This window comes from Calonectris borealis, chromosome 5 (assembly GCF_964195595.1).
Source record: "Calonectris borealis chromosome 5, bCalBor7.hap1.2, whole genome shotgun sequence".
NCBI lineage: Eukaryota > Metazoa > Chordata > Aves > Procellariiformes > Procellariidae > Calonectris > Calonectris borealis.
In genome coordinates, this window is record NC_134316.1 from 9,895,705 (window position 1) to 9,918,760 (window position 23,056).

At 44.2% G+C, this 23,056-nt stretch overlaps 1 protein-coding gene across 1 annotated transcript in view; it reads left to right on the top strand.

Annotated features, from left to right (window-relative positions):
• The first annotated feature begins 3,198 nt into the window (after positions 1-3,198).
• JAG2 (jagged canonical Notch ligand 2) overlaps positions 3,199-23,056 on the top strand; it is a 73,264-nt gene continuing 53,406 nt past the window's right edge. Inside the window, exons 1-2 of the mRNA XM_075150926.1 lie at positions 3,199-3,531; positions 3,818-4,141. Coding sequence (XP_075007027.1) covers positions 3,199-3,531; positions 3,818-4,141 — 657 coding nt within the window. The remainder of the gene's footprint in view (positions 3,532-3,817; positions 4,142-23,056) is intronic.

Consider the following 23,056-nt stretch of genomic DNA (forward strand, 5'->3'; position numbering starts at 1 on the left):
GGGGTCCGGAGCCCGGGAAATGCTGGAGCAAGAGGGGGGCAAATCCTGCCACCACGCCCCTGGATGCAGAAGAGTTCGCTGGCGCGTTGGAAGTGTCCAAGGCACCCCAAGGGCTGCACAGGACCTTTTGCTTTTCACCTTATCTAACTTTATCTCCTCCAAAATGCTAGTGGGAGGCAGCCCCCGTGGGAAGGCAGGGACTACACAGGAGGCTGGTCCCGCAGGGACGGTCTGACGTGGTCTGTCCAAGCTGCAAGGGATGGCTGCTCTTAGCCTTAATCAGCATTCACCTCCAGATCTGGTCACCGGGCTTTTTTAAAAACTCAAAGTTCATACGTTAAGAAATATTTTTGCTGCATTTCCTGAAAACCGTCACTATCTGTGCATAAGTATAATGAAACAACTTTGCATACCTGCAGAAGAAAAAAGTGAATTTCCATGGCACTTGAGAAATAATAATAACCACAGTGAGAGATCTAAGGAGTTCAGGCTGAAAAGGGGGCTGCAGCACCAAGAAGAATAAAATAAAAATTTCCCTGAGCAGAGAGAATGCCTGGAAATAGCTGCACCTCCCCTCTCTGCTCCTGTGAAGTCAGGTTACAGCAAGAAAAGGCATTTTTAAATGGCACCAGAGTTTTTGAGTACTGTAGAGTATTTACAAAGGCAAAACCAAAGCACAAAAAGAGCATGCAGTGTGTTCAAGGTAACAAAGAAATTCTGTGATACAGCAGGTAACTGAGCTTGGCTCTGTAGAGACTGAGCGTATGCTGTAACTACTGGATCATCTTTCTTCTGTATTACATTTGCTCAGCTTAGCGATAAAAATATATGCCTTCCTCCACAGGCATATTGACCGCATAATGCTGAACGTAGATTATGAGGTTTTATGTTTGTTTATGATGATACATGCAAACAAAATACCTGTCTTGCAAAATATTTTGGCTGCCATCCACTGCAAAATAATTGTTAGGCAGAAAGCTAGTCAAAGAAACTCCTTCCCTTCAGCCACCAGAAAAAGAAATTAAAAAATAAAGAGCATTTGCCTGTCCATTTGGAAGTCAGCAAGCAGCGCAGCTGGGTAAGGGTAGCGTCCCAGCAATGTTTCTGATTAGCAAAACGTAGTGACTTTAAAATAACACCTCTAAACCAAGGTCCTGGCCCTCCCTCAGTTCCCCCTGCTTTTCCTTTGCTGCCTTCTGAAGGTGGTTATACCAGAGGTTATCTTAACCAAAAAAATGCTTGAATGCAGTTATGTTGGGAGGCACAGTTTCAAAGAGAGGACACATAAAATAATTAAAAGCAACATTCACCACTCCACTTCAGAGAGCTCCTGTTTGAGCTCAGGAGGGATGAGAGGGAAAGTAAGGGATGCTTCCCAGAGAGCAAGCAAGGTGAACCAGGACAGCAGAGGGGTAGGCTCAGGACAGTGGGGAGATAGGAAACTGGAGCAGATTGCGGCGAGTGGGAGACGTGGGTGGGGAAGGAGAAGCAGGTCTGTAGGTGGGGAAGCAGGAAAGCAAGGGGAGCGGGGCAGACAAGAGGATTTTGGAGAGCGGCTAGCCAGCTGGCACACATATAGCAGCTGCTGCTGTGTCAGCCTAGGAGAGTAGCTGCAGCTGCACGCTGGCCATGAATAGCAGAGGAGCAGCGTGCCGGCTGGCTGCTGGAGGGACGGGAGGCAGCCGGGGCGTTGAAAAGGCAGGGGGAGGCTCTGTGAAAGGTTTTCTGCGCAGGGGAACATGACAGCCCTTTGATTTCTGAGCTGTTTGTTCTCCAATTGTCCACTCTGGTGGATGATCAGTACGAAACAGTTAAAATGGGGAGAGGGGGGAGGGAAAGAAACAGAAGGAAAACTTAGGTCCTAAATGCGGATCTGGGCTTTGATAGCGTATCCATAGCATGCAGTTGTCTGCATGTATAGCTTTCATAGTTGTCAGCAGGGATCAAAATCACAGGGCATGTAAACTAAATGAGAAATCTCTGCTCGGTTACTCTCATACTTGCTTGAGCCACCACTGGAGGAGGACATGATCCCACCACTTGGCCATCTGCTCTGTGTACCGCACATGTCACTGACAGCACTCTATGGGCAATCCTGTGTGCGCTCCTACATGGCTGCGGGTGCACGAAGCCTTTGTGCTTCTACATGAGTGTGGATGCACACACCCCATGCACTCCTCCACAGCCATGGGTGCGTGCATCATGTGTGCCCCTCTGCAGCTGTGGATTCATGCACCCCACGTGCTCCTCTGGGGCTGTGGGTGCTCCCACCCTCTTCGTTCCTCTACAGCCACAGATGCACCCAACCCATACACTCCTCCACAGCTGTGGGTGCATGCACCATGCATGCTCTTCCACAGCTGTGGATGATCCCACTCTGTGTTGTCCTCCACAGCCACATTTGCATGCACCATGTTCCTAATGGCTGTGAGCATTCCCAAGCAGCGCATTCCTCCATGACTGTGAGTGCATACAGTGTATGTACTCCTCCACAGCTGCGGGTGATCCCACCCTGTGCACTCCTCCACAGCTGTGGGTGCTCCCACCCTGTGCACTCCTCCGCAGCTGTGGGTGCATGAACTATGCATGCTCCTACATTGCTGGGGTGCTCCCACCCCAAGCACTTCTTTACTGTGCGCTTGCATCACACGTGCTCCTCCATGCCTGTACGTGCATACACGCTGTGTGGTTCTACACAAGCGTGGATGCACATACCCCCTGTGCTCCTCCATGGCCAAGGGTGCACCCACCCCACACACTCTTCTACAGCCGTGGGTGCATATATCCCGTGGTTGTTTCTCCAACACTGTGGGTGCACGCACCCTGTGCGCTCCTCCGTAGCAGTGCGTGCACGCACCCCACCCGCTTACATGCGAGTGTGGGCGCATGTACCCCAAGTGCTCCTCCGCGGCTGCGGGCGCTCCCACCCCGCGTGAGCGCACGTACCCCACTCGTGCTGCTCCACGCCCGCGGGCGCTCCCCCGTCCCCCACCACCTGGGGCTGGTGGACCCCCCCGCTGCCGGCGGGGCAGGGCAGGGCAAGGCAGAGCACGGCAAGGCAAGGCAAGGCAAGACAGGGTGGGGGCTGCCGCCCGCCTCCCTTTAAGAGCCGCGGCGGGAGCGGCGCTGGCCCCACCCGCCGGCCGCGGGGCCGGGCCGTCCCCCTCATTAATATGAAGGCGGCGGCAGCGGCGGCGAATGGGTAATGAAGCTGTCACTCCGGCACCTACTTGTTGGGTGTCCGCGGAGCCGAGGCGCACAGAGGGCGAGCGGAGCCCGCGGGAGGGGAGCGGCGGCGGAGCGCTCCGGGCGGCCCCGCCGGCAGCCCATGCCCTGCGCCCCCCGGCGCGCTGCGGGCGGCTCCCCCGCCGCCCATGCCGCGAGCGGCCGCCGGTCCGTGGCCGGTGGGCTCGGCGGGCTCCTCTGAGGCGGCCGCGCGGAGCAGCAGGCATGCGGGGCGCCGGCCGGCGGAGCCGGGCCCCCCGCGCGGCCGCGCTCGGCCTGGCGCTGCTCCTCGCCTCCTGCGTGCAGGTAGGGGGGCGCGGGGGGCTCCGCTCCCGGCCGCGGGGAGCCGCCGGCGGCGCGTCTCCCTCCTCCCTGCTCCCCTTCCACCTTGAGCATATCTCATATATATATAAAAATAATATTTTTATAAATATATATATATATATGCATGCTGCTGCGGTGGGGTTAAACCCGCAGCCGGCGAAAGTTGGAGGGGGGAACCGCGGAGCGCCTCGCCGCCGCCCCGCGCTCCCTGCGCTGCCCCCGGCCGCGGTAGTAACGAGGCTGTCTCCCCTTTGATTTTTATTTTTAGGTGTCCCGGTCCACGGGCTATTTCGAGCTGCAGCTTAACTCGGTGCGGAATGTAAACGGCGAGTTGTTCAATGGGGAATGCTGCGATGGCATGAAAAGCCCCCAGAACCTGGACTGTACCCGGGACGAGTGCGACACTTACGTGAAAGTCTGCCTCAAGGAATATCAGGCCAAGATCACGCCGGTCGGACCCTGCAACTACGGATTCGGATCTACCCCCGTTCTCGGTGGAAATATTTTCTATTTGAACAGCAACAAATACTCCCATCAAGGCAGAACCCCCGAGACGGGCAGGATTGTTATTCCCTTTCAGTTTGCGTGGCCGGTAGGTTGATGATCGGGCTGTTGTTATCGCCCTTTTTTTGTTTCCACCCCCCTCAGCTCCCGCCGTCGGTTCTGCAGCGCCCGCCCGCTCCCCCGTTAGAAAGCCGGGCGAGCTGCCGGTGCGTTGCCCGGGCGGGGCCGGCCGCCTCCCGGGGCTGCGGGGCACGGCCGGCGGAGGGGGGTGCGGGGGGTGTGCGCTGCCCTCGCCCCGCGGAGAGGCGCGGGGGCCGCGACAGCCGCGCAAGGGGCTGCCGGCGGCGGGGTGCTGGCGGGGACAGCCCGGGGGTGCCGGTGCCGGGGAGCGGCTGCGGAATGGCCGGCGGCTGCGGACTGACCGCGTGACGGGCTCCCGCACGGGCTGCAGGTGCGGCTCGCAGCGGCTGGTGCGCGAAGAATTAAAAAAAGAGATCATGACAGTGAAAAACCGCCCCCGAAACCGACGCCCGACGGCAGCAGCGCACCCCGGGGCCGCGGAGCCCCCGCCGCTCCGCGCAGCGCGGGGCTGCCCCCGGCAGGGGGCGCCGCCGGGCGGCGTGCGGCGCAGGTGGGGGCGCGGGGCGCGTGCCGCGGCTCGCGAAGGGCGCGAGCTGCCGCCCCTCCTGGGGCGCGGGCGGGGCCGCGCGGCGGCGGCGGTGCGCGCGGCGACTGTTGGCGCGGGGTAGGAGGGGCGGGAGCTGCCGCCGCCGGTGGGCGTGAGGGCTCGGCGGGGGCCTCCCGCGTCCCAAGCGCAGCGAGCCCCCACACCTGCGCAGGGCTGAGCGCGGCGCTCTCCGCCTCCCGGGTGGCGGAGGGAGGCTGGAGCTGCCCGCCTCCAGGCGTCCGACGCCGAGCCCTGCTCTGATCCTGTCAGAAACCGGATCCGTGCCTCGGCTGTGCGGCGGCGGGAAGCTGTGGGCGTGCGCGTGCGAGACCCTGGTTCTGTCCGCGTCTCTCTCTGCCCTTCCCTCAGGATCTCGGGGGTTTCTGTGACTCGCCTTCCAATCCGTTACCCCAGCCCCCACCTCCCCGTGCGCCGCCTGGCCGAGGGGGCACATCCGCAGGGGCCGCACGCCAATGCTCGTCCCCGTCCTTGGAGGACGGGGGTACTTCTGCTTTTCAGGGGTGCTGGGTGCGGAGAGGGGCCCGTGCTGGGGCGGGCTGGGGAGTGGCGGGCGGGAGGAAAGGCTGGGCTTCCTGCCCGGCTGCAGGCAGGTAGGATCCTGCAGGGAGTTTCACAGCTGTTGCTCCTGGCTCTTCCAAGTGGGCCACGGGGTGGAAGCTGGCAAATTGCGAGGTACTGAGGAATGGGGATGGTGCAATGCCGTAGCTCAGGAGGGAGATGAGTATCGGAAGCCCCGGTACCTGTGGATTGCGTTTGGCACCTGGTGACTAACAGATGAAATGGCCCTTGCCGACCTCTCGAGATACGTAGCTTGCAGGATCTTTGTTACTTGGAAAACTGCTGCTGGAAATGGTCAGGGACAAAACTGCTCATTTGTATTTTGTACTAAAGGAAACCAGTCCCCAAAAATCACTTAACTTTCTGCGCTACCAGGGACTCTCCAACCTGATCCTCATACACCTCAAATTAAGAACTGACTGCTATTTGAAGGTAGGGGTTTTGCTCGAGTTAGATGGTTAAAAAAATGGTACAACCAATAAATTTCTCTGCACAGAGGTACTTACATTGTGATTGCCAAGTTGGGGTGTTTTGATTGCATTTGTTGTTGCTGTGGCCTGTTGAAGTTAGAAAGATTCCTGTTAACAGGTATAGCCAATACCATAAAAACAGGGTATTTGGAACTCTGCTCTTAAGTTGTAAGATCAAAGGGAAGATTAAGATCCTTTCTCCTCTTTATTGACCATTTAATACAGGCTTGATGAAATCATAAACTTCAGTAGGAGATTTCCGTAACATTAGCACCTCAAACTTTATAATAGTTATCTGCATAAGGAAGTGAAGGTAACTGAACTCACACTTTTATTTTGCCAGTTTATAGTATTGTGACTTGAAACAAGAGGAGGGTTTGATAATCCTTACAATGCAGGTCCCTAAGCCCAGCCTTCTTTGGTTTTCATCTGTTGGAATAGGCACATTCCTACCTTACAGCTGCCGGATATTGTTGTTCTATGCTCATCAAGTCCTAAGAAAGGCCTGTTTGACCTACCTCTTGCAGCTAAATTACCACAGTGTCTCTAGCATACAGTACCGTGTCTGCTGCTGGTTTTTTTCTCATTGCCTCCAGCATTTTAAAGGACTTGAAATATTTGGATTTTCTTTGCACCGTTTTTCTGCAGCTGTTGCAAAGCAGCCCGTCATTTATTTAAACGGTGCCACTGCAGTTTAGTGGGTGGCTGGCTGATTTTTGGAAGGTTTACTGAATAGTCTCCCTGCCCACCCTCGATTCTAAAAATAAGTCGTAGAGTAGTTGTACTTTTAAAAACAGTCCCTGTATTGCAGTGCATGGATGCACTTGTGGAAAGAAGTCCCTCCTGTATATTGTAGTTACATCTTGAACTCTGGACATTCCGTCTATTGATGGGGAACGCAGCATCTTTGTCACAACTGTACATAAGCTGTATAGACTCTGCAAGGAGAGGCTTAATTGTGATGCTAGTTTAATGCTAGGGCTTTTTGAAGTAGGTTGAGTTCCTGGGTTAGGTTTCAACTCCCTGGGGTAATTTCAAAATTATTCTCAAATAATATTCTCTCTCTACTCAAGTTTGCAAACAAGAAACAACAATATGGACATAGTCTTTTCATGTGACTTTTTTTTTTTTTTTTTTGCTATGCAACAGTAATGAAATTAATGTTCCTTTATTGGATATGCTGGGAAGGGAAGGGACAAGACTAAAGAGAATCAGAAATTTTGTCCTTCACTTATGAAATAAATTTGCTTTGGTGCTGGTAGTGAGCGAAGGACTTATTTCAGTAGTTCTAGATTGAATTTTTAAGACTGAGAAATCCAGCCCTAATGAAAGCCAGCACTGGTATATGTGGACTTCTTACTGAACCTCATCTGAATGATAACTCCTTCACTTACGGAGACTAACGTATTAATGTATAAATAGCTCGAGGGAGGTTTTCTTAATGTCTGTTTGATATTGCAGTGTCCTGAGCTAGCAGTAGCTGAAAGGCAAGTAGTATCTTGAAAGGTGTTTTTTTTTGTCTTGGTTTTGTTATACTGATTTTTTTTTTTTTGATTGGACATGGTAAAATTTTACTCTAAAGTTTGGACAAGTGTCTCGTCTGTAAAGCTGCAGTACCAGAGTCCAGTGACTTCCACTGTTTGATATAGTGTCAGTTATCCAGTTTATTCCTATTTCCTGTCTTTTTTTAAATATCATTAGTCTGATCTCTGATTTGCAAGAGGAGCTTGGGATATTGCCAAAAAGTTCTTAAAATTGCTACCTTGGGATACATCATCTACAGAAATCTGGCAGTGGGAGAGGCTGAGGAACAGCCAGAACAATACAGCTGTCTTCTTCACCCACCTACCTCCCATTTTTTTCTTTGCCTCCTGCTGTAAAACTTGAAGCTTAATGCTCGTTTGAGATTGTTAACAAACAAATGATGCAATTAAAATTTATGTGAAACTTTAAAACAAAAAAGACACAAGAATTCAAGTAGCTTTGAAGAATTGATTCTGATCACTTACACAGTTTAGGTTCGTTAGTCTTGAGCATTTTTTTTCTAGCACAAAGCTGTTTGTTCAGACACTGAAGCTTCAGAAATACCTTGCACAGCAATATTTATCAATAATACGTTATTGGCAGAATTTTATATTTGGGTTTAATCGAAGGCTGCTTCTGAAGATGATGTTTTAAAGTTACAGACCTTCTGCTGGATGGGTTATGTGGAACCATTTTTCATACTCCTTTGCATGATGGCATGAAATGGAGTTGTGTGTGTGGTTTTCCCCTCCACCCTGTTCCTTCCCTCAGGAAATTCACAGCTTTTCCTGCATCATAAATATTGGTATGGCATCCATTACTTCAGTTAATTAGTCATATAGAGGAATTGTTCTGACTAGTTGTGGATGTTGAAATCATGTATTACAATATGCATCATTATCTCCCCTCAACCCCTCTGTTTTTGAGATTCTAGTGTGACTGACAGTCAGTGCAGTATACATACGAGTACAGTATACTCTGAACTCCACAGGTGAACTTCAGAGTTAAGGGCCTTGGAGATAAGTAGCAGAAACAAGCAATTTCACTTCCCTTTTTCCTTGGTGCTTAGCTAGAATTCTGTGTACCTGTCTGAAGAAGGGGTAGTAGAGGTTCAGGCAACCCTCGCAAGTTGCTTGGGTAAAGAGTACCTTCGCCACTAGAAAGTGGGCAACTAATTTATTATTTTTGTAAGCACTGATCTTAAGTTTTTCCTATGTAGCTTGTGATTGTAGCACCTCTCTCTAAACTGAAGTATTGTTAACTTTCAGGTAGATAAAAATGTGTGAAACTATATAAATTTAATATCCAGGCTCTGTGTGAGTTTCATCCACCTGCAGTCCACATGTGAGTTTCATCCAAATGCCTGGAAGGGTTCAGTCTTGATCTAAACCATACACAGGAGCATGGACCATCAAATATGTAATGCTGTTGAGAGGATAACTTGGCTGCAGCAGTAAATGTTCAATTTCTTAGAAAGCAACCCCTCCTCTGCCAAAACCTGAGCAGGAATACTTGAGCTTATAGCTTTTATTATTTAATGGGTACAGTGTTCTGTTTGGCACTTCTAGATGTTGTCTACTTAAGTACAGGATTCTGCATCAAGCTCTCTCAATCCTTATAATTTGAAAAACGAAGGTGGTTATGCCCTGGAAGCATCTAGCCTTGAAGCGCGTTATCTGGGATCCTTGGTGCCTGTAGGGAACTAGATAGCCTGACTGTAGAAAATGTTCTTGTCTATTTTTGTTTGGTTGGTAGATCTACAGTTGGTCTACCTTTTGTCTTAACACAGCCATCACTACTGTCTGATCAGCATCTTGAAGCTTTGTAATGAAAACATCCTGGATTAGATTACTCTGTGCTCCTTGATAGAGTAAACATGCATCCTGTCAGCTTGAATGACAACCCATTGTGACAGATATGCTTAAATTAAGCAGGTTAAAGTTAGGCCATTTAGCACTGAAAAAGGTGCTTGTGCACAGCTGTATCCAAGGAACAGTATGTACGCTTTTCTCATGAAAAAGATGAGCATTTCACAAATGAAGCATCCTCAAGTGATACACAGCAAGCTTTACCTCTAAATAGTTGTTCTTTGCTCCACTGAAACTCCCTTTAAAAAAATGTAAGTGTATGCAAACACACAGTCCCAAGCAAGACCTGAGGGCAGGGAATAAGAAGTGAGAGCAAGACTTTATGCCAAAATGTAAAGTTCACCTGGTATAGTGATAGGTTATAATGTACATGCATCACACCTCGTTAGCAGAGGAGGTCAGCAAGGAAAAAATAATGTAGTTGATAACCATATATTGATGAACTACACAAATGTTTAATGTCTTATTTGCCAGCAGCCTAACTTTTTCCCCCCAGGTGGAAGGCTCTGCTGATCGCACAAAGCTTCCTTTTTAATAGTTGACTGCTTCCCCCCCGCTTCCCGAGCTTGCTGCTTGCTTACTGACTCTGCCTGATTGGCTTGTCAGTAGACTCTAGACTGCCGTGGTAACTGGTATGCCAAACTGTTTCTTATTTTAACAAAACGCCTGCAGTTCTTGTGCTCATAAAGTCTTCCCCTTCCTGTTGCAATTCATGGACAGATGTATTGTGGATCAGAAAACATGGATCCATGTTTCCTCAGTCTTGGGGAAGTAATCAGGGAATTGTCTGCTTTCACCAGCTCAGTACAGTATTTGACTTCAAACTTTTTTGATCAGAAATGAAAAGTTAAAGTTGGGGGAATGGTTTATTATATAAATGATATCCCTTTAGTTTCAAGTTACACAAATGCAAAAAGTAGGTTGCAGGTTTTATTATACTCTTTCCTAAAAGAAGATAATTGGGTGATGCTTTAGAGACTGACTTGAGCAATGCTGGGTAGTGACAACTCCGGTTGATTTCAATAGCAGCTGCAGGTGTCACCTCTAAAAAAGAATCAAGGCCTTAATGGTGAGCACTTCAGAACCACTCTTTGAAAAAGGGATTTATTATTGGCATGCTGTGTGTGCCAACAACTATTTGCAGCTTGCCCAGAATAGAAAGCCTAAAGACTTAAGTTTCATGTAACTATAGAAAATGTGTCTTCTAATTTTAAGCAGAAATGTTCTTTGCACTCTTAATCTTTCATACATTGATGTCACTACATCTAGAATTTCTTATGCCTTTGAAATAAATATGCCTCAGAGGACAGTATTCTGCTAACTATTTAAGCTTTTATACCTTAAAGTTCTGGGGCGTTTTTGAATGTCACAGAGATGGTCAGATAGTAAAGAACACTTCTATTTATACTCCTTGAAAGCTTCCTTAAATAAACACTTGCTTATTTATTAGAAACACTGAGGCTGAACTCAAAACTTGCAGACAAATAACCTTACCTCCCAGACACTGAGAGTGGTACGCTTAGACACCTCTTGTCAACTTTCTAATCTTTATTCCAGAAGGTACTCCAGCCAGCCTATCAGTGAAATGCTACACTCTTAGCCACACAGCTGGCGCACACATTAAATCTTTGACTGAAAATGGAATAGGTATTAAAGTAGTCAGGATTACTCTTACACTAGAGGATGTGAGCTGGAGAAGAGGACGAGGTAGAAAGAGAGCATGTTTGATTTACTATAATGCGATGGAGGCTTCGTAGCACTGTCTCTGACCTGTTTGAAGATGTTTCAAACACTGTTTTCTCAAAAAAAAAAAGTTGCATATGAAAGGTCTGCTAAAGACATGACTACTTGTAGCTTTAATCTTAAACAATTAGGTTTATCTTTAACATAGTTGGTTGGGGTAAAACCATAATTGGTTGTGTTTATCTCAGACTTGTGATGTTTGGTCTAACTGGGCCCTGTTCCCACTATATTGTAGACTTTCTGAGCGATCCTGTGAAGTTCAAGGAAATCTGTTGGTGTAGACATTGAGAAGCTTTGTGTTGTAAAAGCTACCTTCTGTATTTCATGCTACTGCATGTATTCCTTGCGCAAGTCCAACTCACTTTGAGTTACTATTAGAGTTCACTGTCAGCACAAAAGCTGCAAAAAATTAAGCTTCTGTCAAACAATAAATGATGTGAAACAACTACATTTTCTGGATGTAAAAAATGCCAAAAATGGTTTAGTGCATTTTTAATCTGTTTGTCGTTAATCAGTTGCCACAAAGTTTTTCTTGTATGAGAAGGATTGTATTTGATACAGATGTCCAAGGTAAATGATGATTATTATTTTTTTTTTAACTTTTAAAATGACTTTAAAATGATAGTTTGTGCTATCCCTGTGGGCCGGTGGCTGGCTGGGCCCTCTTTTGAGCAATGCCATTTTGCTGTGTGTAGGTGAGGTGAGTAGAATTCATCCTTTCTGTGTAGTCTGACTCCTTCACTTGTGTTTCCTGTAGGTGTTGCTTTGTGTGAGTGTTGGCTCTGAAATACATGGTATGGACATGCTTTAGAAACTACTTTATTAAGTTCATAAAGCAGCTATGATTGCATCGTATACTTAGTCATCTGCAGAAGCTTTAAATTACTGTGTGCCTGAAAGCTTCCCTCCCTCCTCCTCTGAAAACAAGGCCAATGTTTTGTCAACTCTGTGTGGGTCCTATTTGCATTGCTTGCTGTAGTTCAGAGCTTCTCAACCTACTGAGGAGACTAGAAAGGGACGGTCACTTTCCTGCTAGCACATCAATTTACATTCCCTTGGTCCTCTCCGATTCTAGCTGCTAGTAATTCTCTGATCTGGAAGAAGCTTGGGAGCAGCAATTTGGAAGGAGAGAGGCTACTTCAAGGAGTGAGGAATAAGGGTATACTGGTATTGCTTCTGGCTCCTTAATGCTTAGCCGGATGCTTGCCCAAAGGCTAGTTGCTACTGTTCCTTGGTGGTAACTCCACCATTCTCTTCCTCTTCAGCACTCTGACTTCTGGTTAGTGGGTATCTAAAATTGATTGGTCTTTGGCCAGAGATGACCACTGGCAGCACTATCTGCTGTATCCAGTTGGTGGCTTCTGAGCTGTGTGTTCAGCTGTCATGTGAGCAGGAGGTGGACATGTAGCCTGACCGCTTTCCCCTGCCACTGCCCCCAGGGTTGGGGAGCGAACCAGTGTGGATGGCTAAGACCATCTGTGCTAGGTCATGTTAGGCACCTGCTGAACTTCTGCCTTCCATGGGGCGGTGGGACCCTCTTAGAGCTGCTGTCTTCCCCTGCTGTACACCCAGGGAGACCGTTTGGGAGGGAGAAAGCTGAAGAGAGTAGTGTGATGGCTCCTGCATAGATCATCTTGAGTCAAGGAGGAGTGGCTAATTTAACTGCAGGCTTTTGGTGCCTTTGCTAATTGTATACGGAAAAATACTCTGTATAAAACTTAATCTTTAAGACTGCTGTCTTAAGTGGAGACTATCATATGTCCATTGATATTATAGATGAGCAATGAAGCTAGACTAGGACTGAATAGATGAGTTTATTTTTCAATTACTCAGGTTCCTTTGGCTTTTTTTTCTGGTCTGAAGGCCAGAGTTTTGCTGAAAGATACTTGGTTTTAGAAATCCAATGTGTGCAACATAGTAGATACATTTCAGCATCACCAAAGATTTAAATACCATCCAGCTTTGTGAGATAAATGCTTGCAATTTCCCTGAAATGTCTCTACTGCTGCTTTTGATATTAAGCATTTTTCTTGCAATTACATTTAGAGAATGTTTTACTGTTACAAAATATTATTGTTTAAGAGTTGGGCTATAGGTTGTGCACATGTATTAAACTTTTTTCCCAAGGTCACTTTTTTAGAGTTGTAGTTAGCCTTTATTTTGTATAAAAAGGAGGAAATTTAAAGGTTTATTTTATTAATTGCTGTTTCAGATACTAAATAAAGTGTAAAAAGCATATTTGATATGAAAATATTCTGATAGCAAGTACTAAGGGGAACTCTCAGCTGAAATACATAGTAAGCATGGATTTTTATTTGTGGTTGAAATGACTGCTCCTCAGTAGCAGTTAGAATGCTATATTAGATGGAAGGGGCAAGGCATTTCAAGGCTAAATGACAATCTTAGTCTTACTTGATTAGAGCTTGCAGAGGTTGCTAAGAAACAGCCTAATAGTCCTTGAGTAACCAATTATATGTCCCTTGGACAGATGCACAGGTGCTCATTCTCTGAAGTTTTTTTTTTTTAAATCTGAGATAAGACTGGAGTATTAGTACATAAACTGCAATCTGTTTACATCCTGCTTTGGGCTTGAAAGTCCTGATTATATATATATTTTGTTCCTGGCAGGATGTGTTCTGGTGTTTTTTGTTCAGTACATTACTATTTGATTATTATTACACTTAAATTGTTCTTGCAATGCCTCTTGTGCTTCCAGATAGTCTGCTAGGTCACCTAGTCTCTCCTATGCTTTCTAGTACTCTGAACATACCAGTTTAAGTAACTTTAAGCATCTAATGTTTGAATTGGATAAATTTTGTATTTCCAGACTTTCAGTGAGTATGCAATATTAATATTGATGCAGTATCCTACAATTGGTAGAAAAATGCTAGTTTCAGGTAGAGCTAGCTTTCCTTACTCCTTCCAAAGCAGTTCTGTACATGCAAATGGTAGTGAAATTTCATGTGAGCTGGCAGTTAACCTAAAACATCAAATAGGATTCTTTCAGTCTTTTTTTTTCTCTGAATATGTATAGTTCTGTTTATAGCATTGTAAAGTTGAAACGTCTACCTTAAAACACAATCTACGCTTTTAATGTTAAAGGTTTGGGATTCCAGCTAGAGAACTTAAGTTCTAATTAGGGAGCTTTTTTCATACTTGGAAGGCTTGACTGACATGTGCTTTAAGCAGTAAGTTAAGAAATACGTAAATAGCTTAATTATTGATCTACTCCAATCAAGACTGAAGTAGAAATTTTTTAGGGTGTGCAATTTTGGTACCATTTACTGTTCTTCCTGTTGATTGAGGACAACTTTAATAGCACGGTCTGGTGACCTGTGCTGCTGCTTAATAGAGTTTAGTGGCAGTTCCTTTCTTTTACACCATGTAGGAAAAAATTTTTTGGGGGTGCTTTTTATAGGTCTAATCCTCTTTTATGTTCCAATAACATGATTTTCCTTACATGACAACATGGGATTTTTACTATAACTGGCTGCATGTAATCAGCAAAGTCTAGAAGTCAGACCATGTTTACTTGGACTATTAAGAGCAAGTATAACCATCTGCTGCCCCTAACTAATGACTGTTTTTGTACACAACAATGAGCTGATAGCACCTCCTGTGTTGGTTATAAACTGTTGTTTAAACCATACGTTTACATATAGGCCCAAAATGTTTTAGTGTTGTATTTGGCTGTTGGAGACCTTTGTAGAACAGAGTATTGTTTCCATGATTCATCCAGTGTTTTCTTCTATCAAAAAATGAGGAAGGGAAGGAAGTAGAGAAACTGAAATGTTTAGACTTGCATACATGCTTAAGATGTTGCTTGTCAAATATTTAGTGCTCCTGCAGTGCCTTCTGATGTTTGCTGTTAAGCTGTGATAACTTCAGGGTTGTATGGTTTAGAGCTTGTAGTCATGTCACATCTCCTCTTGCTCTGTACGGGGTGAAGGGTAAAGTGGTTGCTCAAACCTAGCTGGTGGCCATTCTTTAGAGGTTAGTTTCCAGAATTCAAATCCCTTTTTTTCTAACACTGCATGTCCTGGACTTAAACTGTGGACTGTCAGAGCGTAATTGTCTCCGGGCTTAGACAGAATAAGAAAGTGTTGCGTATCAACAGATCTTCTCAAGCTGTTCATATCTACTCCCAGATCACCGCAAATGTAAGGTAAATAAAATAAATAAAATAAATAAAATAAGCTTTAGCTGGCAGGAAAAGGTAGTCTTGACTTGTGGCAGCTTGCTATCAGTGATAATTTGTTTGTCCTTAAGCCGTTAGGATTGATTTTCAAGATTTGGTAGTCTGTGAAACTTCAGTTTGCCAGGGAATCTGGAGAAGACAGAACAGCTGAAGACGCAGTGGCAAATGAAGTACTAAAGAAACTGAAAAGTATTCACTAGTACACATTCTTGAGTTATGAGTGCAGCTTTGGACTAGCAAAATTCTCTCTTTTAATGTTAGCTTACTTTATGTGGTTTCATTCTGTTCTCCATTGATACTCATCCTTTTAAGGAAAGCTGTAACATTGGTACCCACCAGAGAAGTAACTAGGGGTCAACAATGGTATGAACTTGAAGACTTGCTGCAGTAATCTCCCTTTTGTAGCTTCCAGATCCATGTCAATGGGAGGAGAAGGGAAAAAATAGAGAAGCACTCTTAATTCACTTGCTTAGCGTAAATTTACAGGGCAAATGCCTGGTTTCAAAGGTTGTTCCGTGTACTTTGCTACACTTGTTAGAAAGCTTTCCTTCCAAAGGCATGCCAATTTGTGGGTTTTGTCTGATTTGTAATAGTAAAAAGTATAAATAGTATAAAGTATTTATAAAGTATAATAGTATAAATAGTATAAACATCCCCTCCAGTTTACATTAATCTCAAAGATACGATTTGATATTAAAGTTCTGATGCTGCTTTGTTATGGTGGGATTGATCAGGTCTTGGCTGTCATATTCAAATAGGTACCTTTGAATTGTAGGCTACATATACTGTTGCATGCTGTGTTTATTTACTGCTGTAAGCAGTTCATTTTTAACAGTAATTAAATATGGTGTAATGATTGGTGTTGCAAAGGTGATAAAGTTTTACTGTAGCCGCAAAGTACTGTTCAGAAGATTCAATCCTGCTGCTGGAATATGATACAAGCATTTGTTTCAGGACCGTGTTTGTAAACTTGTTTTTTTTCACAACTAAACTCCCATGTATATTTAACTAAGTGTGCATGTCTGTGTGCAGAATCCCTGTTTAATCTTTTATTCAAGTTCCTTGCGTGTGTTGATCTACATGAAAGAACTTGCACCATCTCTTACTGTAGTGACTCTTACTTTTCTGCTCAACTTATTCCTGTAAATTCACGGAGAACAGCAAGATACAGATACAGCTTTAGTTGTGTCCGCAGTGTACTGGTTCAGGGTGCTGAAGAGGTTGTAAGGGAAGGTGAGCAGCTATCTATGAAGTTGAAATAAGGTGTTTTCTTTCTGTTTGTTTCTCTGCCAGCCTCTTTAGCATGTGCAGAAATTCAAAACTGAGGTGTTCAGTTTGGGGCTGAAATGAAGGACAGCTTAAGTGCATTATTCCCTTTTTCTGGATTAATAACATTTCTGTTACTCGCCATGAGGAAATCTGTAATCTATTTGGTAAGTCTCTTGTGCAAAGGTGAAGTTCAAATTGACTGAAACTCATGCAGCAATAAAACCTAGACATTTGTGTTCCTTATGGCCTATGACGATACCTGTGCTTAGAGCCAACACCGTTGGAGAAAAATTATGCATCTTGTTTGGAGCTATAGAAATGTTTGATCAGTCAGATGTTGCCATTGCTGTGTGCCAGTGAAGCTTTTGCCTCGCGTGTCCTCTTTCAAATGTGACTGATGCTGCCCAGCTACCTCTAGAGTTGACTCAGTTGGGTAGGACTGATGAGAGAGTTGAAGAGGACTTAGAAAAACAGTGCCCTAGTCTTTGTGCTTCCTTAGGAACAGAAGTTGAGCATGGGCCTCTCTTCTTCCTAGGGCAAGACATCTAGGCTCATTAGTTTGAATTGGTTTTGTGGGCATTTACTCTTTCAGAAATAAAGGGAAAGACTGCAGTGCTATCAACAGCTAACTTTATTTAAAAGGATTAAGATTAAAATGCTACTCCTTCTTCCTGGGAAATTTGCATACATAGAACTTCGGGGCATATCTTTTTTTTTCCTATATTTGCCTGCCTTCTTAGTGTGCATATTTCCAATACAAAAGAGAGTGCATGCAGGTGTTCTGTGTTTAGAACAATAATTAAAGTATGTTATTACATAGTTAGTTTAATTCCCTGTTGACTTCAAGTTGAAATTATAATGATGCATGGCTTGAAGTGCCCAGAGGACACTAATATCCATGCCACATGGAGCACGGAGGGGAGGGGAAGAGCAGTATTAATTACTAGTTCATCTTTGAATTCTAAATATTAGCATAAAACAAGTCTTGCTCTAGCTGTTAATGGGTCTTCATGGTTGTTATACACACTTCAAAAGAGACAATCTAGATACATTTTCATTAATGCAACAAGAAAGTGTACATATAATGGGCTTGATTTATCTTGGACTTCTTCCAAAACTTTAGGAAAGGAGTAGGACGTGGATACTTGGTTAATATCAAGTATGTCTGAAACAGTTCAAAGATGGTAGCAAGGCTGAAAGCTTTAGCTTAAATCTAATAAAATGATGTTAAGATAGTACCCAACTGTCTGCATGGTACTGTACTTGTACACGTCTCTTTCTAAAAGGCTTTTTTCTCTGTTCTCTAATTTCATCAATACTTTCTTCTGTTCTTTGCTGTTGGATTAACTCAGTAGATTTCTGCGAACTGCTAGTGCTAGCTTCAGCTGTGGTGGAGAGGACTGTATCTTAATAGCTGTGAAGTCATGAAAGTATCTAAGATGTAAATAGCTTATTTCCTTTTATCTAATAATAGGCAAAATGTCTACTGAAACTTAATCCTGTCACCCTCTGTCTAAAATGGTATTTTCTGGTAGGTTTCCAACTTTTCTTTTTGTCCACTAAAATCAGATACTAGCAGAGAAACATCTGCTGGAATTGCTACTCTTTGTTCTTCTATATAACTTCTGATTTAATCTCAATTTCTAGTCTCAATTAAAAATCAACACCCTGTGTTCTCCCTAAATAGCACAGAAGGGAAGGCTATTACTTGAGGTTCTAGCAAGTTTGCAGGTTGATGCACGTGAGGTTAATTTCATTTTCCTTCCTGCTGCTTCTGCTCTAGAACTGTCAAAAAGAGAAAGGAAATCTGGGAAGGTTACACTAGCTTCTCCCATCTGAGAGACAGGTACAATACAAACTGTGGCACTTGTTTGACTACCCTCAGGTAAACTAGTAGGATGTTTTCTTCTTCTTGTATGGTTGTAGTATAGCATATCAAATTCTATTGTTTTGGTAGCTGTTATGTTTAAAATAGTTTTGTTTTGGTAATTGGCTGGCTTTTCTACTATCTGATTTCTTCTAAGGTATAGAAGGAAAGCTTGCTAATGCTATTTTATATCCCAATTTGCTTTCCAGAAAACATCATTGGAACAGGCACATTAACACCTCTATCGAAGGATATTTAGAGATTGGTTAACTTTTAATCAGATTACGTAAAGGTTTAGTGTATATAGATGTGTTAGGTAAATTAACTAGCAGAAGGGAGCTGTGGCAGTAGGAAGGATGACTAATGCTGCTTCTGGTTGCATTAGCTCTTTCGTGTTCTGCACTCATCATTAGCTCTGACCAGCTATTGAAACAAAGCTAAGTGACGAGCAGGGTGATTTGTTAAGACTCTGTTTTCAGGTGGATTTTACTTTGTGTATGTATCATTCTTCTTTATAGTGTCTGTTGTTCTTCCACAGCAGTCATGTATGAACAGAGCATTGCAGTGCTTGGGCATCTGTGGACGAGCTGGCAGTTGGGAGAAGCTGTCCTTTTTGAGGCCTGTTTTCCGCATGCCTAAAGCTTTTTGTGGCATGCTAGGCCTCTGTCCAGCAGATCTAAGGATCATGTCCAAGATGCAAGCAAAATCTGCCATGCTTTTTGTTGCAGATTGGAATGGGTGTGGTGGAGTGGGCTTATGTAGAAGAAAAGTGGTTTTACTGGGTTGTTGAATGTTAGTGAGTTTCTGGAAGTGTTTTCCCAGGGCTTGTTAGAGATCTGAAGGAAAAAGTCTTCTGTGGGTACTGACCAAAATGTTTAAGGCATTTTTTCCCCTACTGGACAGTATGCAAAAGTTCAAATCAGAAAGTTTACCTGAAATAGGTTTACCTCAATAGGTATGGCTCTGAAAGGCCTGTGATGTCTAAATTCCTGCTTTCCCACCCCTGTTCCTTTTGGTCTAAAATGTGTTTCCTGAGGTCACTAGGGATTCTGATCTCAGCTCAAATTCTGAATCTGTGTTGTCTGAGCCCTGGGCTGAGCCTATAGGAACTGTCAGGTACATAGCTACTGAGGCAGATCCAAAGGGCTGAGCAGATGTATCTCCTGTTTCCCTTTATCAGGAGTACTCTAGGTATCCATGCAGAGTATCTAGGAGCACATGTTAGAAATCTAGGCACTTGGTCTGGCTTGCTCTGAAGAGTCTGAATCTTCTTCCTGTAGTTTGTGTCTGGGATCTTGAGTAATGACAAGGATTCCTGACAATATTTGAAGATACATTACAGATAGCAATGTTGCATTTGAGGTGGTTCAGTCAAGTTAGGGAAACTCCTGCAGTGAGTCTGTGACTCTTTTATTTTTTCCCTTCCAGCTTTAAAGTTCTAACACTTCTTTCTTGTTGGCTGGTATTTCCAGACTGCCACAGATGCTCTTGCCTTCACAGCTCTTATGCCAGTCATGCTAACCTAATCTTCACCCTTCCTATTCTATTCTTTCCCTAATCCCCCTGGAGAATATAGGTGATGTTTTGAAAGCTGTTTTGTTCCTTCTTAGGGAGGCTGGTTCCTGAGTGGCTTTTAATGGGGGAGGTATTTCTTGCTTGTGCTTCAGCTAGTGTGGAAGAACATGTCTGTCTGGAACTGTGATACTTGGCTCAGCGACATATATAGACAGTGCAGAATCACTTTCTTAGTGGAGTAAGAGTAACTAGGAGTAGCACCAGCCTTCATCTATGTTACATAGATGCCAGTAGGGATTGGTTTTTACTACTGTAAATAGAATAGCTAAAGTTTGGAGATGAACTGCTTAATTATTTCAGTTACCTTTCTGTGTAAACCTCAGTTTAGTCTTCCCCAAGATAAATACTGGTTTTCTTATAGTTAAACCAGGATTTTTATCACAAATGTGGTGACAAATTCTTGTGTGAAAAAATTGCTATAAAATCAGTAAGCTTAGTATTTCACTTGACACTTGTCAATCTTCAGCAACTTAAGAAATGATAAATGCTTGCTGTATTTGTGCATTTCTCTTATCTTGCCTTGGATGACAGTAAGTTCTGCTTTGTGTCACCTGACTTAATCATACATTTTCCTCAGGGGAAGTTTCAGAAGCCTATAGTCCTCTAAACCTTTATTCCAAATAGTAAGATCTCCCAGTTAATAGCTCTAGCTCAGCTTGTCTTTTTTCTGAATAGCATTTGTTGCACCTACTGCAGCAGGTATGTGGCTTGCTATGCATGTATTGCAGTACATGGTTTGGTGATTTTTGCAACCAGTGTAACATTTTGCCAAGCTTTGCATGAAGTGCCATCTTCTCTTATTTCTTTTCCTTTGACCATGGCTCCTGTTAGCTTAATTTGATGCCCTTTAATTCTTGTCAAGAACAAGAAAACAGATGATCTATTCCTAACCATTCCCAGGGCCTTTTGTAGCTTTGTAGGCTTCTATCACATGCTCCAGTTGTCTCTCTTCCAGGCTGAGGAGTTTTGACCAGCTCTTTGATTCCTCTCATGGAAATTATTTGGTTCTTTGTTCCTTCTTGTTGCCTTTCTCTGGACCTTTGCTTTCTAACATCCCCCTCTTGGGGGATGCTATTCATCCCATCTCTTGGGAGAGGGAGAACAGGAGAAGCACACTGCTTCCCTCCACCTTCAGTTAGAGTTACACAGTGGCATAACACTGAATGTCTTTTTCCTTGTTTTTCCCCCTGCTCTCTAGTCTCCCGTTCTAACCAGGGTGCACTTTCCAACTGACTTCTGAATATTAAATAGTCAAGACATGGATGAGAGTGGGAAGCAGATCTCTTGATCAAAGAACTTGTGTTGAGCTAGTGAAGGGAACTTGCTTAGCTAGAAACAAGCTGGCTTTGGTGGATTGAAGGAGTAGCTGTTTATGGAATTGACAAGTCACAAGACATATTTTGTGAAACTTTGTTTATCAATACAAATTTGCACAGAAGAACAAAGTCCCAAGTGTCATTAATGCAGGATTATATGAGGCTCTTCAAAAATGCAAGGTTGGAAGGCTCTTCTAAAATTAGCAAGGTTGGAAGTTTACATGACAAAATTTGAAATACTGTACTCCCATTATGACAGTGGGTACAAAGAATTCTTAAAGATACCGTGGAAAGAGGAAATCATCGGTACGATTAAACTGTGTATATGTTAGCCTAAGAACTGGTTTCAAGACATCCTAAACCGCCACTATTCTAGTCACTAAAATAAAATTGTAGTTACTGATCATTCACCTAAGATTAAATTGATTATTTTTTTCATGAGCATTATGCTTGCTCAGCTGGTTGGCAAAAAAAAAAAAAAAAATCTATGTCACTCGTGATGTATTGATTAGTTTTATGACCCAATACTTTTGTTGAGACTTGTGGTACGCAGGAGGTGCCTAGAGGTGGCATAGGCAGAAGGCATTTGCAGTAAAGTGGAAGTGTTTCAATAAAATTGGTAAACGTGGTAGCTGATAGCTTGGATTGGTATTAAACATCTATTATTCTTGTTTCTTGCTGGAAAATCTCAGCAAAGGCAAGTTATCACAGGAGCCCTTGTACCTGAGTAGCTAAGTTTTCACTGATGTGTTTGTTGGGTTTTTTGTTTGTTTAGTTCTGGAAGCATAAGGAAAAATAAATGATTTGGAAGCCAATCCTATGGTGTTTGTTCAAATTTAAGTGACCACAGTTGACAGCTTGGGCTTCAGAGTTGGAACTTAATCTCCCTGAGTACAGCAGGGATGTGTATATACTGGAATCAGGGGAGGGGGGATGGAGTAGGGTGGGGATGAATAGCAGATAGCTATAAAAAGCAGAGGGCAGGAATTACTTCTATTCCAGAGGACTAGCATTGCTGCTATGCATGTAATGGTGAAAGGCGCTGCTTTAAAACAGGGATGGGCTCTTCTAGAACCTTTAGTGTCCTGTGAGCTGAGAGTAGCTAGCAGATCAGCTTTTCTTCAGATAAGTCCTGACATGACTAGTGCTGGGTCAGATCTCCTGCAGTCTTTCTAAATAAGAAGCTGATGACTTGCTTCTGGCACTGTGAAAACAGTTAGTGAGGTGCATGCTTCCCATTTACTCAAGGATGCTGCTGCTCTGTCTGCAGCAACTGTCTGACAGACGGTGCTGTCAAGGGTCAGGGCCAATACTGAGGTATTGGGAACAAATACTCTGTCTCTAAGATGTCATTTGTCACAAGTTTTAATCGGCTGAGATTTGCTTTGAGTTTCTGTCTAGGGTGCGAAGTTATGAGAAGCTTGTGGAGCCTTTCTTCTCGTAGGTTTAGCTTCTCATATGTAGATGGATCTCCAGAGAGCTTTGTCTTTGCTCTGTATGTGGTCTGAGGTGACTGCATTAAAGTTCTCCCTCGAGGAGCTCTAGTCAGAGACATGGCATTTTGGCCTCTTGTGAGCTACCTGGAAATGGGTCATTGTTTCTACAGGCATTAGCTAAAGCTAATACGTGACTTCAGATGATTTTTAGAACTCCATAGCTAAAATGTTTGCTGTCCCATGATATATCAAGGCCCCCTCATATCGAGAAACTCCTGTGGCATTCTGCCATTGCAGCAGAATCAGAGTATCTTCAAACCTTCACTTGAAGATCTTCCTACAGGTATATCATCTGGTAAGGTATATCATGATCTAGTAGTTTGATGACCTTGGAGAGAAGCACACTATGCTCCTGTTTCACAAAGCACTGGGCACTGCCAAATAGATGTTGTAATACCCCTTTGAGTTCCTCCTTGAAGTTGTTTTATCTT